Source organism: Macaca mulatta, chromosome 15 (genome assembly GCF_049350105.2).
Source record: "Macaca mulatta isolate MMU2019108-1 chromosome 15, T2T-MMU8v2.0, whole genome shotgun sequence".
In the NCBI taxonomy this organism is placed as follows: domain Eukaryota; kingdom Metazoa; phylum Chordata; class Mammalia; order Primates; family Cercopithecidae; genus Macaca; species Macaca mulatta.
In genome coordinates this window covers 49,204,027-49,221,752 of record NC_133420.1, presented here as the reverse complement: position 1 = coordinate 49,221,752, position 17,726 = coordinate 49,204,027, and the positions used below count along the sequence as shown (strand labels likewise).

The 17,726-nt window shown below is 46.4% G+C and overlaps 1 protein-coding gene and 1 non-coding gene across 5 annotated transcripts in view; both read right to left on the bottom strand.

Moving 5' to 3' along the window:
- Positions 1–17,726, bottom strand: part of EPB41L4B (erythrocyte membrane protein band 4.1 like 4B) — a 150,753-nt gene that overhangs the window by 11,532 nt on the left and 121,495 nt on the right. Inside the window, exons 20-23 of one of the 4 annotated variants that reach the window (XM_015117131.3) lie at positions 17,432–17,530; positions 11,083–11,260; positions 9,129–9,206; positions 2,318–2,434 (exon numbers count right to left, since the gene is read on the bottom strand). In XM_015117131.3, coding sequence (XP_014972617.2) covers positions 2,318–2,434; positions 9,129–9,206; positions 11,083–11,260; positions 17,432–17,530 — 472 coding nt within the window. Of the gene's footprint in view, positions 1–2,005; positions 2,435–9,128; positions 9,207–11,082; positions 11,270–17,431; positions 17,531–17,726 lie in introns of those variants that run through there. The other 3 variants (XM_077968368.1, XM_028834998.2, XM_028834999.2) reach the window with 3 other exon arrangements.
- On the bottom strand, positions 13,390–13,495 carry LOC114672978 (U6 spliceosomal RNA). Its single transcript, XR_003723490.1, has one exon. It is a non-coding gene; the product is annotated as a U6 spliceosomal RNA (small nuclear RNA).

Genomic DNA, 17,726 nt, shown 5'->3' with positions numbered 1-17,726 from the left:
TGCCTGGGGTGGCTTCTGATGACTTCTCCATAGCTGTGGGAATGGCCTAGAGGCTGCTGAGGTCACATCCTGGGACACAGTCTCTCACAGCAGCAGGGTACAAGAAGGCTCGGCTAATTAAGCCAGAAAATATTCCCTGTCTAATCACTTCAGTTACTGGACTCCCTGTACGCTTTGGCCAATAGAGGGAGACCTCAGGGAAACCCATGGAAGCATGGGAGAATCCTGCCCCCACAGCCTTTGGGAACGGAAGGCTTGGTGCACAAAGATGCCCAGTGCCAGGAGTACCTGTGGTACTGAGCTAGTCTGAAAGAGGCCAGATGAACAGCTGATGGGGCAGTGGTGGCAAAAAAGACTCTTGACTTCCATGTCTTTCTCTTTGGTCATTTTGTCTTTGGCCTCCTAGAGGCCTTGGGAAATTGGAGGGCTTATTTTTTCAAACCAGCCTAGGGTATGCCATCAGGCCCAGGGGCCTGATGACTCTGGCATTAGCTTTGTGTCCAATTCCTGGGGCACAGAAACTGTCTGCACACCTGCTGAAGAATGCATACCATACCACCCGCCAGCAGAGGGCTGCAGGCAAGACACTGAGGCCACCACTGCCCAGGGGGCAGCCAGCTTTGTGTGTCTCGAGGTCTTGCCTGTGGACACTGGGATAGCTACTCGATGCTCTTGAGTGGCTCCAATGGGAGGGTGAGGCAGGGATGAGGAAGAACACATTAGCTCAGACCCTAATCAGCCAAGCTTTTCTGAATGGGTAAAGCAGGTCTCCCCCATGTGGGGATGACAATATCCTTGCCATGTGTACTGAGACATCCAGCCCAAGCCTGCTCCCCTTCCCCCAAATTTCTTTGGTCTCTTTACACATCTCAAAATTGCCAGAATAGGCCTGAAATTGCCTTTTGACTCAGGTGTGAGAAGGACTCTTGGGGCGAAGTCTTGGGGTACATTCTCCTCTTGTTGCCTATTGGGTCAGCATGATGCTCTGAGACCAATGTCCTAGTGGAAAGTAATAGATAAATTCTCAGACCATCATGAGGCAGAGAGGGAAAGTGGTTTATTTATTTATTTTTTTGAGACAGAGTCTTACTCTGTTGCCCAGGCTGGAGTGCAGTGGTGTGATCTCAGCTTACTGCAACCTCCACCTCCCAGGTTCAAGTGATTCTCTTGCCTCAGCCTTCTGAGTAGCTGGGATTGCAGGCATGTGCCACAATGCCCAGCTAACTTTCGTATTTTTAGTAGAGTTGGGGTTTCACATGTTGGCCAGGCTGGACTCGAACTCCTAACCTCAGGTGATCTGCCTGCCTCAGCCTCCCAAAGTGCTGGGACTACAGGTGTGAGCCATTGTGCCCTGCCAGAAAGTGGTATTATTGCTATTAAAGAAAGGTGAAAGTTAACAACCTCAAAGAATTATTTTATACCTGCTGTAAATAAGAAAAATATATTTCAACAATTACACCCTGTGTTGCTAAGGCTGCAAAAAGCAGAGTCACCCTCTTCTGATGGCACTATCCGTTAGCACAACCACTTTAGAAAGGTGGCAAAAGCCAAAATCACAATATTTAATCCAGCAGGGTCTAGCCTAAGAAAATAAAATTCCTGATGCAAAAAGCTATATGTGTTCTCCTGAAGAGTGACAAACTGGGAACAAAGCACACGTCCTGCAGTAAAGAATGTGTTAGGTAAATGGTAGACCATTCACTTGATGAAATACAAACAGTCATATAATGTGGCAACAAGAACAAGATAGAAACAACATAGCAGTGTTAAGTGAAAAGAGAAAAACAGGAGAGAATATGGTTACTATGATTTAACTATGTAAAATTATGAATGCTATGAACAGAAGGAAATATATAAAAATGACAAAAAATCATGCTAAATTGGGATGACAGGTAATTTCGTTCACATTGCTAGGTAGCACTCCCATTATATCATTAGCTTGATAAATAGCAGAAGACGACAAGTTTAATGAAGTTTTATTTTCAATAGAAATGCAACTTAAGGGTCCATCTGGTGAGTATCAAAGCATATATTTCTCTCTGGGGAAAGCATCTATGCTGATCAAAATTCTAGGAAAACAAACTTTTCTTGATTCTTGAGACCTAGAGGCGAAGGGGGCTCCACAGCTTCGTGTTCCAATCTGACCAGGGCCAGCTGGACTGCAAATCCTCCATCCATCTGGAGTGAGGGCACCTGTCGACGGGCTCTTCCCGAGATCTGGGGCTTCTGCACGCCCACCCAGGCATCCACCTCGCCTGGTGGCTCCTGCCCACCTCACCTCTCCTGGCCAGGCCCCTCTCCCTGCCAGGGTACCTACCAGCCTCGTTTTGATTGGAGGGTACATGCAAACTCCAGTGGTCTCTTCCTTCATGGGGAGAGAGAGTGGAGGAGAACAGCGAGAGTGGGCACAGTGGGGGTTGCTGGCGGGCTCTGCCTGCTCACGAGGAGAGGAGAGAAGGGGAGGAGGAGGTGGCAAGAGAGGGGGAGGAGGAAGAGGAGATAGGGGAAGGGAAAGGAGAGAAAGACAGCACAGTGCAAGACAGATCTGGCGACTCCAGACTGTTCTCAAGCCAGCCTCACCCACAGCCTACTTCCAGCCTCTGGCCAACTGGCTTCTGGTCCCACCCTCCACCCTCTCTCTCAGCCTTCTTTTCTCCTTTCTGTCTTTCATCAGTTTTCTCCATCATCTGAGCAGATGACACACCAAGACCCCATTCCCAGGCCTGGTAGGTAGAGACTGTCTCCTGTGCCAACTGCATAGGACAGGTAGTGGTTTCTCGGCATGCGGTTGAGGGTTCTGAAGCATTGTCCAGGCCAAGCCAGAAAGACAGCCAGGATGAATTAGGGATGTGAGCCATGGAGGAAATGAGGAGTGGCCACACACTTGAAGCATTTGCCTTCCATGCTCAGTGCCCCCCTGCACTCTGCTGAACAAGGGCACACACTGTGTGAGTGGATATCAACAGAGGGCACCAGGAAAGAAATATATCATGGGGAAAAACATATAGTTTAATTTCTTTTTCTTTCTTTTTTTTTTTTGAGACTCTCTCTGTCACTCAGGTTGGAGTGCAGTGTCATGATCTCAGCTCACTGCAACCTTTGCCTCTTGGGTTCAAGCGATTCTCCTGCCTCAGCCCCCCAAGTAGCTGGGACTACAGGCATGCGCCACCATGCCCAGCTAATTTTGTGTTTTTAATGGAGATGGGGTCTCCCCATGTTGGCCAGGCTGGTCTCAAACTCCTGACCTCAAGTGATCCACCCGCCTCGGCCTCCCAAAGTGTTGGGATTACAGGTGTGAGCCACCATGTCATATTTTTTTAAGAGACAGGGTCTTGCTCTGTCACCCAGGCTGGAGTGCAGTCGTGTGATCATAGCTCATGGCAGCCTTAAAATCCTGGGCTCAAGCGATCCTCCTGCCTCAGCCTCCTGAGTAGCTGGGACTACAGACATGTGCCACCATGCCTGGCTAATATTTTAATTTTTCTTTTTTATAGAGGCAACGTCTCACTATGTTGCCCAGGCTGGTCTTAAACTCCTGGCCTCCAGAGAACCCCCACCTCCTTGGTCTCCCACAGTACTGGGATTACAGGCATGATCCATTGTGCCCAGCTGTAACATATAGTTTAGGATTTCATATGTCTTGGCTCTTTGTTATCTGTGTTCAGAAAACAAACTGACTCTGTCTGACCCATAACAAGATGCATGGGCCCAGTCGTGGCATCTCGTTAATTACTGGGACGCCCTGCTACTTAGCTGGAAAATACCAAACATTGTGAAAAAAGTGCCACATCCTTTGGGATATGCAGGGTTCTCCACCTTATCCTTGAATAGCACCATGCGCCCAGCAGAGGTCAAACAGCTTGTACTGGTGAGGATGAGGTTGGCGGACAGAGGATGCTTGAGGTTAGGAGAGGGAACCACGGACAGGGTTATTTTGGGTTTCAGGGAGGGACCATTTGCTCCAGAGAACAAATATACACATCTTTTAGCTCAAGAGAGTTTCCTTAAATAGTTGATATCATCCTGCTGTGAAGAATAAAATACAGCCCCTGGGTAAGTTTCATGGAAAAATGATCAAGAAAATTGCCAGCCTCTTTTCCATCTCCAAAGTGATCTAACTCTGTCCTCTTTACAATTGTGCAGTCTTGGACAATTTCCAAAGGGCTTTTTACAACTATTATCGCACAATGGTCTTCATGATGGCCTATTTTACTATTCAAATCTGGGAGATGTAGAAATTGCGTTTGCAAAGTCTAGGTCCGTGGTTCCTTTTGTTGACTGTTTCTAAATCTAGTTTTTAGTCAAGTGAATCCATCTGAATCACCTGCAGTTAACTTTTACCAGACTACTTAAAACCCTCCTGCTGTTCTCTGTGGACCTCAGGATATATCCTGCAGGAAGCGGTCTCCCCGCTGCCCTCAGGAACAGTTCCCACCACTGCGCAGGGCATCCACGCTTCTCCCCGCTGCCCTCAGGAACAGTTCCCACCACTGCCCAGGGCATCCACGCTCCAACCAGAACCAGCTACGTCAGGGGCCCCAGGCCACTGGGTCTTTTCTCCTCTGATGACAGCAGGCATGCAATAGGTATTTTTTGAAGAAAATAAAAGCTGGCACAAATGACCGAGAAACATGGCCACACTGCCTAGAAGTTAAAATGTGTCCTGGCCACCAAGGTCCCAACTGAAGAACATAATGAGCGCCTTAAGGCTTTGCCCAGCATTTGACTTTCATGGTAAAGAAGTGTTGATCCATTGCACAAGCCTTTCTGACCTTTCTAAATATGCATCTGATTGGATTGAAACAAAAGAACATCCTGGGGCTCCCACACTCTGGACTGTTGGTAAGTGAGAAGGAAATAAGATAACACATGGAATTGAATGCTATTTTGAAATACCACTTAATTTTTTTCTCCTGGTATTTCCTTTCTTCCTTGGGTCTTTTCTGCAGGCAAGCAGCTACATTCTTTTGTACATGCTTGGCTTTTGAGTTCAAAATCTGACTCTTGGGGAAAAAGAAAGATTCTCGGCATTGATAAATGATGACGAAAATGTGTAAGGCTTCTTCATCATCCAGATAGGAGAAGAGATGGCTAGTTTGACCGCTGGAGAGAAAAGTCAGAGGGAAAGGGAGAAGGAATAGACATTAGTGAGTACTGAGCAAAGGGGCCCTGTGCAACTTTCTCCTTACACTGAGGCCAGGAAGCAGGGATTGAAGAGCAGCAAGAACCAGTCCCACCAACCCCCTCAGGTAGAGCTGAGGAGATGGTAAGCCCCAGGACAGGATGGCCCCAGAACAGAATGTTGTCCAGCAGGTACAGAGTCACATGTCCTGGCAGGACAGTGATCTCCACCCACCCAAAACAGCCACGAAAGAACCAGAGGCCTAGATGTATTAGTGAACAGATGACATCATAGACCAAGTAGATTTCTCTCCACCTCCCTGTGCCCTAGGGAACACAGCTAAAATCACAGAAGAGGCACCCTAATTTGATTTGAGATTCAGCTTTAGCGCTGCTGGTAAAATTAAGTTCAAAATAAAAGTAAGTTATTGCAGCAGATGGAAACTCCCTTCTAACACCCAACCTGGGGCCTGTTTCTATGCCCTACACAGCCTTCCTCTGGCCAGGGCCCTGTACTCCCTGACACATGAACTTTTGACTAACATGTCATGGCCCAGAAGGGATCTGGGTGCTAATTGGCTCTGCTTTGCAGTTGGGTGAGTGGTTCATGAAGCATGGGGATCAGAGAGGGACGAGCCCCAGAAAGAAAGAGTCAAGAACACAGAAAGCATAGGTGTTGATGGTCTGTGTTACCTGGGGAGGGAAGCTAGCATGGCAGACTTGGAGTAGGGACTCTGCATTCTAGGGTCAACATCACTAATGCATCAATGTACCCTCCCCCAACTCCCCTCGCTCCATCAACGCCAATGCCCCCAAGCACCTGCTCACATTCACACCCTAAAGAAAATACCAACTGGAGAGCAGGTGCTGTCTTGACTCACTTGCCTCCTTCCCTTCTCACCCACGTACTCTACCTCTTACAACCCAGGCAGAAACTCAGATCTGATTATGAACTCTGATGCAGAATCGGAAATGGAAAGACGTGAAGCTGCAAAGGTTCTAAGGCTTAAGATTGCTAAATTGAGCTACCTAATAAAAGAGCTGGGGATTACAGCAGAAAAGGTTTGGGAAAAGGAGGGGGGAAAAGCTACAAAAATGAAGTTGGAAAGAGTGTTTCTTTGCGGAGAGTTTGAGAATGAAAGTTCCTGGAGTCAAGCAGGAATGTAAGAGAATAGAAGAAAAGGCAGAGAGAGATCAAGATGTGTTATAGGAGGTGTTAATTTAATATTCTTTAATGACTTTTTGAAAGATGCCTGTTCCAGATTGAACCTTTTTATTACTCTGGGCCCTTTGGACTGTGCTTCTTTGAAAACCACTCTACACAGAGACCAGCCACAAGTATCAAGAGTGATAAAAGCGATAAGGCTTATGCTAGTTCTTTTTTTTTTTTTTAATTTATTTTTGGAGATGGAGTTTCGCTCTTGTCTCCCAGGCTGGAGTGCAATGGCGTGATCTCGGCTCACTGCAACCTCTGCCTCCTGGGGTCAAGTGATTCTCCTGCCTCAGCCTCCCAAGTAGCTGGGATTACAGATGTGTGCCACCACGCCTGGCTAGTTTTCATATTATTAGTAGAGATGGGGTTTCACCATGTTGGCCAGGCTGGTCTTGAATTCCTGACCTCAGGTGATCCACACGCCTTGGCATCTTGAAGTGCTGAAGTTACAGGAATAATACCACCATGCCTGGCTTTTTTTTTTTTAGATGGACTCCTGCTTTGTTGTCCAGGCTGGAGTGCAGTGGTGCGACCTTGGCTCACTGCAACCTCTGCCTCCCACATTCAAGCAATTCTCCTGCCTCAGCCTCCTGTGTAGCTGGGATTACAGGCACATACTACCATGCCCAGCTAGGGTTATGTTAGTTCTGATAGTGTCCTGGTGGAACATTGCTGAACGAAGGCAAGATCTCCAGTTCCCTGTCAGTCCAGCACTGGGGCTAGGGACCAGGATAGTGATGGGGCCTCAGGAGTCTCAGCCAGTAGGAGACGGGGGCTAGAGATAGGCTGTAAGCTTGGCAAATGACTGCATGGAAAAAGTATTCACCAAGGAGGGGTAATTCACTGCCTGTGTGATGAGTAGCACCCGGGAAGTTCTTACATTCATGCCTGTAAAGGGCTGCTTTCTCTTCGGTGGGAAATGCTGACGGGAAGGCCCAGAGAGAGCAGCCAGAGGCAAAGGCACAGGGCTGGTGGCAAAATAACCATAGTTCATCCAGGCTGAGTCTCTCAGACCAAGGTACCCGAGCACTTCCCCTCCTCATGCTCCACTCAGCAACTCGGAGGACCAAACCTGGGCTGACAGCTGGGAGACTGTCCCAGGGCTGCACCACAGTTCAGGCTGAGACCAGGGCATCTGACCTGCTTTGAGGGTGGGGACCGGCTAACAGGGAAAGAGAGAGACACATCCTGGATTGGGCCATCTGCCACTGGAATGGCAGCCCAGGGTCTAGGTTCTGAACTGGCTTTGATACACATTTGCTATGTGACTTGGGACAAGTGTCTGCCCCTGTCTGGGCCTTGGTTTTCCCATCTATATGTGAAGGACTGGATGAGATGGTCCCAACGCATTGTTCCAGCTGATAGGCTGGGGCCATTTAGTTGAGGAAACCCTGGTCACAAGTCAGGCATGGGGGTTACCCTTGCCTCCCTCTACTTCTGGCTCCTTCCTCCCATGGATAAGGAAGCCCCTCTGTAGCCCTCATCCACAGCATCCAAGACACTGACTTGTGGAGGTGGGCCCGGTCCCCTGAGATAGAGATCTCTCCATCACCCTACCAACAGGTGGGAGAGCTGCTGCTTGCATTTCTGATGCTGGGGGAAGGAGATGGGGGGAAGGAGATGGAGGGAAGAGGACCAAAGGGAGAAGCAGGAGTCCCCTCTTCCCCTCTAGGACCCTTTGGCACTCATGGAAACAGGATTCTGGAACAAAGGAAGGTCAAGGCCCATGGTACCAAGGAAAGCCCAAAATGGAGGAAGCTCTTGCCAAAAAGCCAGAGAAGGCCTGAGTACATGCACACACACCTCAAAGGATGCTTTGTCCTGAGGACACACATTCACTGCAAACTTCAGCTGTGAAATGTTGGCTGTGTCTCAGTGCAGTACAAGGACCTCAGCTGTCCCATGCCTGGGCAGTGAAACAGGCCTATACCCATTTCATAGCTAAGTTGGAGGTACCCTGAGATGTGAGCAGCATGTCTTGGGGAGAGAGAATGAGCTTCCTGTTCCTGAAGGGGTGCAAGCAGAGGCTGGACAGTCATTTGGCAGGCATCACCCCTCAGATCACGGCATCTCCGATTCTCTGCCAGATGCTGCTTCCTTTCTAATCTCAGCTTATTTGGTTCAAACAAAGAAAAGACCATTTAAATGTATAAGTAATTAAATCTACAAGCTGGACCTGCAACACAATGATCCCTAAGGAATCCCATCACTCTTGTCAAAGCCACCATGTATTCTTTTTGGAAACTGACCCTGATTCTCAGACCCACCAGGCCCTTTACTTGTCCCCTGAAAAGGGTTTCTCACCTGCAGGAGTCCCATAAGGGCTGCCATCCCTAAGGGGAGACCTGTATGCAGAGGATGGAAGATGGCAGGAGGTGCGAGGGGCCTGGAAAGCTGGGGTGTGGCCTTGAGCCAGTGCTTCAAACCAGATGGATCGTCAGAAGCAACAGCAAGAGATTCCCCACGGGTGGGCATGCAGGGCGCAGTCCAGGAAGCCAAGAAGCCGAGACCAAAACACCGAAGAGCCCTATAACTCTCGAAGTGCAGTAGACAGGCACGGGCAGGACCCCCACAACTACCTTCGGAGCAAAGGGAGCACCCCTTCCTCCCTCAAGGGCTCTAGAGGTGGAGGGACCCACAGTGCCTGACCCCTGGGTGAAAGCTGATCCCTGAGCCTCCAGGACAAGAGGAAGAGGCTCCTCAACAGCAATGCCCACCTCTGTCCATCCGTCCCACTGCCAAGATGTTTCTATGGTCTGTGGCTTTTCTGGTTTTAGCAAAATAGGAAGTTTACCAGAGGAGTGGCTTCTGTGAAATCCATCAGAAGATCACCTGGCTCCAGGGTAAAGGCACCTCCTCGGTCAGAGGGGCTCTAGGGAGACAGACAAAAACACCCCCAGTTAGAGACAGCACTGCGTCAATCATGAAGTTCACCAGAAAAGAGAGACAGAGGTTCCCAGTCTCTCCTCTATGCTGATCTCATTAGCGTGACAATCCCCTTGTATTTCCCTAGCCAAGTAGTATACCAAATGTTGAGACTGCACCCCCATTTTTTCATTGGTAGAAGTAGACATGATGTGGGGAGCTGTCCCTTTCGGAGCTGCAGGCAGCTTTTCTTAAGTGCTCTTAGTGCTGTTTGACTGGTCTTTTGGAGGAAAAACACTTGAAAGAGTCCTCTGAATATACAAAGAGAGACCAAAGACTTTGTCTTAGATTAAGAGGATCAAATCCAGGGTCCTCCAGGAGCGAAACTGATCTGCACATTAAGAGCAATGGTCTTCATGGCAGGTGATGGCACGTGGAGTATTATGTTGCTTGCTTTTGGAAAACATTTTGTTCTCCTGCTCTGGGGTCTTAGCTGCATGGATGGCCTCGAGGTCTTTTAAGGCAGAAAAAATAAGTCCCATCAACGTGGTGCAAGCAAGGCCCCAAAGAGAGAGATGGCCAGGAGAGGGAGCCCTGTGGCCTTTGGTAGGATGCCACTTGCGTCCCCTTCACACCACCCCGACTCCCTTCTGTTTTGTAAATGTTTCTTTCAGCCTGGTTTTAACCACAGTGTGGGATATGTGACAGGAGCCTGTGTCCACACCTGAGACAAAGTTGTATAGGGGGCTCCACACAGTGGAGGATAATCCAGGCTAAGATGCCAAGAGGTGATCTATAGAGAAGCAGAGAACCTCGGTCTTGGCCAGTCGCTTGCTGAGCGCTCCAGCCAGGTTTCTGTGCAGAACACCTAAGCAGAGATATTTCCAGAGACACCTAGGGAAGGGACCAGGTGAAAGACTGGCCTTGGTAATGCAGGAGGTGGCCCTGGACCCTTATTCTTTAGCTGTCACCAGGAATTGTGATACCTGAAGCTGCAAAAGCCTCAGGCATCCAGTTTGCATGAGCACTTTAACCTCCACCGGACCTGATGCCAGCCAGGGCAAGATAGCAGATCTTATTCCCATTTTTAAGAGGAAGAAACTGAGGCCTGAAGAAATAAAAGTTTTGGAAGTGAGTGCTGTGGCTTATGAATGGAAGAGCTGAGAACAGCCTCTGAAGCTCCGGTCTTGCCTTCAGGGTACCTGCCTCATGCACACACCTTTTCTCCATGTAGTTGCATAGACCACTGCAACCTCTGACTTGTATCCACTTGGATAGCAATAGGTTCAACTGTATTTGGACTAATTGCCAAAGAGTGATTGTAGCTAGAGGTCTCTCAAAGAAAACCAAGAAAAATATCTTGTGTAAAGCCTTTGTCATAGCCCGTTCACATCTCAGGCAATTTCCTGAAATTTCAAACCAGCAAATGGAATACTATTTCCTATCTTCAAACTACAAATACCAGCTATATGACATAAGGAAAGGGATGGGGACACTTCTGTTTTTGCTCCTCCAAACTGTTCACTATGGTTGGGGGGAATCATTTCTCTCTATCTTCACAGTGGACTAATAGCTTATTATAGAGATGAGATTCTAAATGAAAATTGCCCTCAAAAATCTCTTACATTGCAATTAAAGTACAATGAACCTGATTTTATATTTCACTTATTCTCTCACAAACGGTTGGTTTGTATTTTGGGGTCAAGTTATATAAAAACATGTTCTGGTTGTTGCTGTTGTTTTATGAGTACACACAACTGATTATGCAAAATTTAAATTTGATTATGCAAAAATGAAATACATGCACCAGATGCTACTCAGTAAATTGATACTGAACTCCCAGCAAGTGTGGCTGCTTGCCAGGGCTTTCCACCCCACACTACCTTGGCCCCGGGGGACAGCTGGCCTTTGCCTTCTGACTTGTGAGGCGAGCTGACATTCTGGACCTTGGGAGACGGCAGCGGCACGGAGACTTGTGTGGCGGCAGTTGTGGTGTTTGTGGTTGTAGCTGTGGTCACTCCCACTGCCTCGGCCAGGTCTGGAGGGAGGTCGTCTTCATCACTGCGGTTACTAAAAGCACATGAAGCTCTGCTCATTACAATAATAAACAGGCTGTGAGGAGTGGACGGAGGATGGGCAGGGGTGGGAAGACCAGGGATAGGGATTGGGGGTTCCCAAACAGATGTCCACCAGATGTCCAGCTTGCAGGATCCAATACTCTTTTTTGCCAAAACAAATTTGGGCTGAATTTTCTGTCATTTGCCAGGGTGTTGTTTTGTTTTGTTTTGGTGGTAAAATATACACAATATGATATTTATCATTTTAACTGCTTATAAATATAAAATTCAGTGGCACTAAATGCATTCAAAATATTGTGCAACCATCACCACTATCTGTCCCCAAAACTTTTTCATCAGTGACAACAGAAACTCTGTATTGATATTGAATGAGAACTCCCCAAGCCCCTCCCTGCAGCCTCTGGTAACATCAATTCCACTTTCTGTCCCAATGAATTTGTCTATTCTAGGAACCTCACATACATAAGTGGAATCATACACTCTGTGTTCCTCTATGTCTGGCTTATTTCAGTCACCATAATATTTTTAAGGTTCATCCACACTGTAGCATATATCAAAATTTCATTTCTTTTTATGATACAAAAATTCCATTATATGGATATACCACATTCTGTTTATCCATTCATCTGTTGACGGACACTTGGCTTGTTTCCACTCTTTTGGCTATTATAAATAATGCTGCCATGAACATGGGTGTACAAACATGTGTTTCACTCTCTGCTTTAAGGGTGGTGAAGGGGACTCCAGGCCACTGTCCCTAAGGATCTGCTGTGTACAGCTTCTGGAGCCACCCTTGCATAGGGGTTGTAATTTAGAATGATGGCTGAGCTCAAGAATATAGATACAAGACCCATGACAGACAGGCACCAATGCAGCCTGTGCAGAGTCACTGGTAAGGCCTCAGCCCAGCACGGAGCCATGTGGGAACACGAGGCCAGGGGACACAGCTGCAGTGCAGATGGGGTTGACTGAGGGGTTCCTGAGAGGTTTTAGATTATTCTGTGTATGGAGAAGCCTCAAGGGAAGGACTTAGGATTCATTACTAAAAAGGGGAAACGGTGAAAATTGAATAAGTATGTGGAAAAATTAATAATACACCAAGTATTTGGATCCACATAGATGACATAGGTCAGATGGGTTATGCGTTCATTCACCCACTTAATTTTCATGCTGACCCTGTCTATTACCATCTCCATTTTTCAGAGAATCAGATGATATTTAGCAGCTGATTGTGAAATTATTTGTTCAAGGTCGCATAGCTAGTTAAGTGGAGGAGCAGGGTTAAAATTTCTTTTTACCTCATTTAAAAAATTATCACCTCAAGAGCATAGTTATTATTATTTAGTTTTATATAAAAGGTCATTTAAGGCCGGGCACAGTGACTCACGCCTGTAATCCCAGCACTTTGGGAGGCCAAGGCGGGTGGATCATGAGGTCAGGAGATCGAGACCATCCTGGCTAACATGATGAAACTCCGTCTCTACTAAAAATACAAAAAATTAGCCGGGCGAGGTGGCGGGCGCCTGTAGTCCCAGCTACTCAGGAGGCTGAGGCAGGAGAATGGCGTGAACCCGGGAGGCGGAGCTTGCAGTGAGCTGAGATCGCACCACTGCACTCCAGCCTGGGTGGCAGAGCAAGACTCCATCTCAAAAAAAAAAAAAAAAAAAAAATCATTTAAAATAAAAACAACAGCTCATTTTTCACAGAAGAGAGTCAACTGATACTGTCTAAAATTGAAAAAGACTCCAAATTCGTAATGGTTTTTATCTTTTGTCTTAGTTCAGAGCTTATGGCCAAGAAGCATATCTAAAATTCAGCAAGTCTTCAGTTTTACCTGTTTCTAAGGTAAACTCATGATAAAGTCACAAAACAACACTTCAATAAGTAAAATTTTACATACAGAATGAGTTTTTGCTTTGAAGTTGTTTCTTTCTAATTTAACAATATATAAGCATAGAAACTCGTCTAATGTAACAGTCATCAACTATGAACCCTGGTTATTTTGGATTCTGGGAAACTGGCTACTTTTCTCTTCTATCTTGCCTATTTACTTTTTTTCCCTTTCTTTAATTTTTTAAATTAACTTATACTTTATTATTTAATTGAAAAATTTAAAATATGAAATGCTTCACAAATTTGCACATCCACCTTGCGCAGCGGGGCTATGCTAATCTCTGTATGGGTCCAATTTTAGTATATGTGCTGCCAAAGTGAGCACTATTGAATGTTTTTTAGACTTTTACGCTATGTTTAAATAAACAGTGAAGTTATATTTCTGGAAAAAAATAAAATAGCTCATCATTTTGTAAACATACTAGCTGGTATGTATAAAAATGACACTTTTGGCTGGGCACAGTGGCTCATGTCTGTAATCCCAGCACTCTGGGGGTCAAGGCGGCCAATTGCTTGAGCACAGGAGTCTGAGACCAGCCTGGGAAACATGGTCTGGTCTTGTCTCTACAAAAAATACAAAAATTAGCCAGACGTGGTGGCACCCACCAGTTGGGCTGAGGTGGGAGGATCACCTGAGCTGAATCACCTGAGGCTGCAGTGGGCTGTGATCAACCACTGCACTCCAGCTTGGGCAACAGAGTGAGGCCTTGTCTCCAAAAAAAAAAAGATCTTTTCGCCTGCCTCAAACTCAAACTCGCTGTAGAGGCCCTCTACTTCTCCCTTCTCACTGCATGCAGTGGCCACATTTTCCCTCCTTGTCATATTTCCAGGAAACAATGTGGCTGAGATTTTTGTTTGTACCTTTAAAAGCAGTGGTTCAAAGACTTGTTCACAGCACCTGAATGTTACAATGCTTTTGATGGAGCCACCTAAAATCCGACTACACCTTATTCTAGCCTAGGAACTGGAATTATTACAACAGCCAAAAGGGCGATGTGCGCACACTAATCTGTATCTCAAAAATGATGATGCAAAAAATGTTTTCCAGAAAATCAGAAATCTGAGTTTTCCCATTTATATTCCTTGATCATGTGCCAACTTTATCCATATCAAAGAGTTAAAGATATGGGCAAAGGCTGGACATGGTGGCTCACACCTGTAATCCCAGCACTTTGGGAGGCTGAAGCGGGCGGATCACCTGAGGTCAGGAGTTCGAGACCAACCTGGCCAACGTGGTGAAACCCTGTCTCTACTAAAAATACAAAAATTAGCCGGGCGTGGTGGTGGACACCTGTAATCCCAGCTACTCGGGAGGCTGAGGCAGGAGAATCACGTGAACCTAGGGGGCGGAGTTTGCAGTGAGTTGAGACTGCGCCATTGCACTCCAGCCTGGGTGACGGAGTAAGACTCCACCTCAAAAAAATTTAAAAAATATATTAAATAAAGATGGGTAAATGAGTGGTAACCAGTGTCAAGGATTCGATAACTCTTTATGGGACAATAACACGGGGAAAATTTCATCCACGCATGTTGCTATTTTCTACCAATGAGGGAAATGCTGCCATTCTTTGATTTTCCAAGCAGAATACTTTGGGACAGCTTAAGAAATACACATGTAAAGTTCAAGGTTTGAAAAAGAGTGTCCTTAAAAGAGCCAGTTTGATTAGCTGGGCACGGTGGCATGCGCTTGTAGTCCCAGCTACTTGGGAGGCTGAGGCCGGAGAATCTCTTGAACCCAGGAGGCGGAGGTTGCAGTGAGCTGAGATTGTGCCACTGCACTCCAGCCTGGGCAACAGAGTGAGACTCTGTATCAAAAAAAAAAAAAAAAAAAAAAACAAAGGAATGAGTTTGGTGACTTAGTGAAATTTTCTTTCCTTCCAGGTTATGTATCAGACAGTCATTGTTTCAAACGTGATTATATCTCTCAAATGAGTGATAATAACATTTTGAGTTTCAAAATGTAAAAGGCATGGCAAGTTCTGCCAGCTTTATCCTCGAGGGAAGCAAATTGTCATGGCTTAATTGTCCGCCAGGGATCATTAGGACTGTTAATTATTTGAACTTTACTCATTTTGGCTTTCCTGGGAAATGCAGCTGACCAGAAGTTTCTATGAAGGATAATGAGGTAGGATATGTCTCCCTTCATATCTCCCATACATGTCTTTTCCTTTTCACATGTACGAATGGCAGACCTGAGACAACTGTTAGAGAATTGCATCCAGAATCCCGTTTTCTGTCCTACATTTTGCACTCTGGGTACCCCCTAAACTCCATCTTTCCTCAGAAGCTTCCAGGTCCCAGAGAAGAAGGAAAGGGGACCTCATCCTATGGCCAGGGCATTGGGGCTTTACCCACATTGTCTCATGTTAAACCCCACAAAACTCCTCAGAGGCAGGTATTATCTCACCCATTTTACAGAGGAAGGAAGAGAGGATCACAGAGTCATTTTTCCAAGAGCTTACAGCTGTAAACTAGCCAGGGGCCTGACAGAAGCCTTTCCAACTCCAAAGTCCCCATGCTTTCCATTTGTCCACAGATCCCCCTGCAGTTACTCTCTGACCAATGACACATCTAGGCACAGTACCCACGCCATAGCTAAGGTCAAGAAATGGGAACTACAAGCTGGGCGCGGTGGCTCACGCCTATAATCCTAGCACTTTGGGAGGCCGAGGCGGGTGGATCACTTGAGGTCAGGAGTTCGAAACCAGCCTGGCCAACAGGGTGAAACCCCCGTCTCTACTAAAAATACAAAAAAAATTAGCTGGGCGTGGTGGCAGGTGCCTGTAATCACAGATACTTGGGAGGCTGAGGCAGGAGAATTGCTTGAGCTCTGGAGGTGGAGGTTGCAGTGAGCCAAGATTGTGCGGCTGCACTCCAGCCTGGGTGACAGAGTGACAGAGCAAGACTCTGTCTCAAAAAATAAAAAATAAAAAATAAAAAAGAAAGAAAAGAAAAAAGGGAAAAGAAATGTGAACTACCATTGTGATAATTACTACAATTATTACTAGTACTCACCACCCTGACTACAGAAGTTATCTTTCTGCTTTGGATTATAATTATTTGTGACTCTTGTCTTTCCCTCCAGTAAATTGTGACTCTTTGGATGGGAATTGTCAAAGTCACTTTACTATTCCCCAACGATGCCTAGAACAGTCAGGTGCACATGGACTCTGGTGATTCTGGGACACTTTGGGAAATGGCGCCTCCTACAGGTGTCAAAGCTCAGTGATCAGCTTTGGCTCTGTTGACAGACGGGGCTGCCTTTTCATGGATATGCTGCGGAAAGCAGCTACTAAGTAGCTTGCAATGATCCCCAACCTACTATTCATGCCCCTGTGTAATCCCTCCCCTTGAGTGTGGGCTAGACACAGGGATTTGCTTCTAATGAACAGAATATGGCAAAAGTGATGGGGGCTGAGCACAGTGGCTCACACCTGCACTTCGGGAGGTTGAGGCAGGCAGATTACTTGAAGTCAGGAGTTCTAGACCAGCCTGGCCAACATGGTGAAACCCCGTCTCTACTAAAAATACAAAAATCAGCCAGGCATGGTGGCTCACACCTGTAATCCCAACTACTTGGGAGGCGGAGGCAGGAGAATTGCTTGAACCTGGGAGGTGGATTGCAGTGAGCCAGCATCACACCACTGCACTCCAGCCTGGGTGACAGAGCAAGACTCTGTCTCAAAAAAAAAAAAAAAGAAAAAAGTGATGGGATGTCAGTTCTGTGCATAGGTTACAAAAGACTGTGCCTTTGCCTTGCTGGCACTCCCTCTGGCTCTTCTTGTGTGCTTTCTCTAATGGAGAAAGCTGGAGAGACCTATGTGACTACAGGCTGAGGGCAAACTCTGTCCAACAATCCTTGAGGACCTGATCCCTGTCAGCAACCGTAAGAATGAGCCTGCAGATAAGACCGCAGCCCTGACACCTTGAATGCAGCCTTGTAAGAGCCCCTGATACAGAAGACCCAGCTAAGCCATGCCCCGACCCCCTCTCCACAGGAACTGTGAGATGATAAAGGTGGATTGTTTTAAGACACTAAGTTTGGGAGTAATTTATTACACAGTAGTCAACAATGAATCCTTATGCCAACTATGTAAGGTTTTCAGGGAGAAAGGGCTAGTCTCATTATTACCTAAATTGGAAATAAATGGAATTTGGGGGCTGCTCCCTGGGGCTAGTCAGAGGGGCTAAGAAGCATTTGTACCTAAACATTTAGTCATCGTAGTTGTTTTAATTGAAAAAGTTGCAGTACAGAACTCACAAACTATACTGTCTTGTTAACTTCCTCACTCGGGGAGGCTTGATTTCCGGCTTTTCCGCAGCTGGCTGGGCAGTTTCCACACGAATAGGAATAGGACTTCTAGAGACACACCGAAAAAACAGAACAATACCATCAAAAAACGGTTTATGGTCTTGTTTTAGCCATAGGGACTGCTTTCTCAGTTAATGTACACCTTAATAACATTGATAATCAAGAAATCCATTTTTTTTTTTTGCCTTCTTGAATTCTACTCTACTTAGTTAATAATTATAATTATTTTCTAAAACCATAGAAA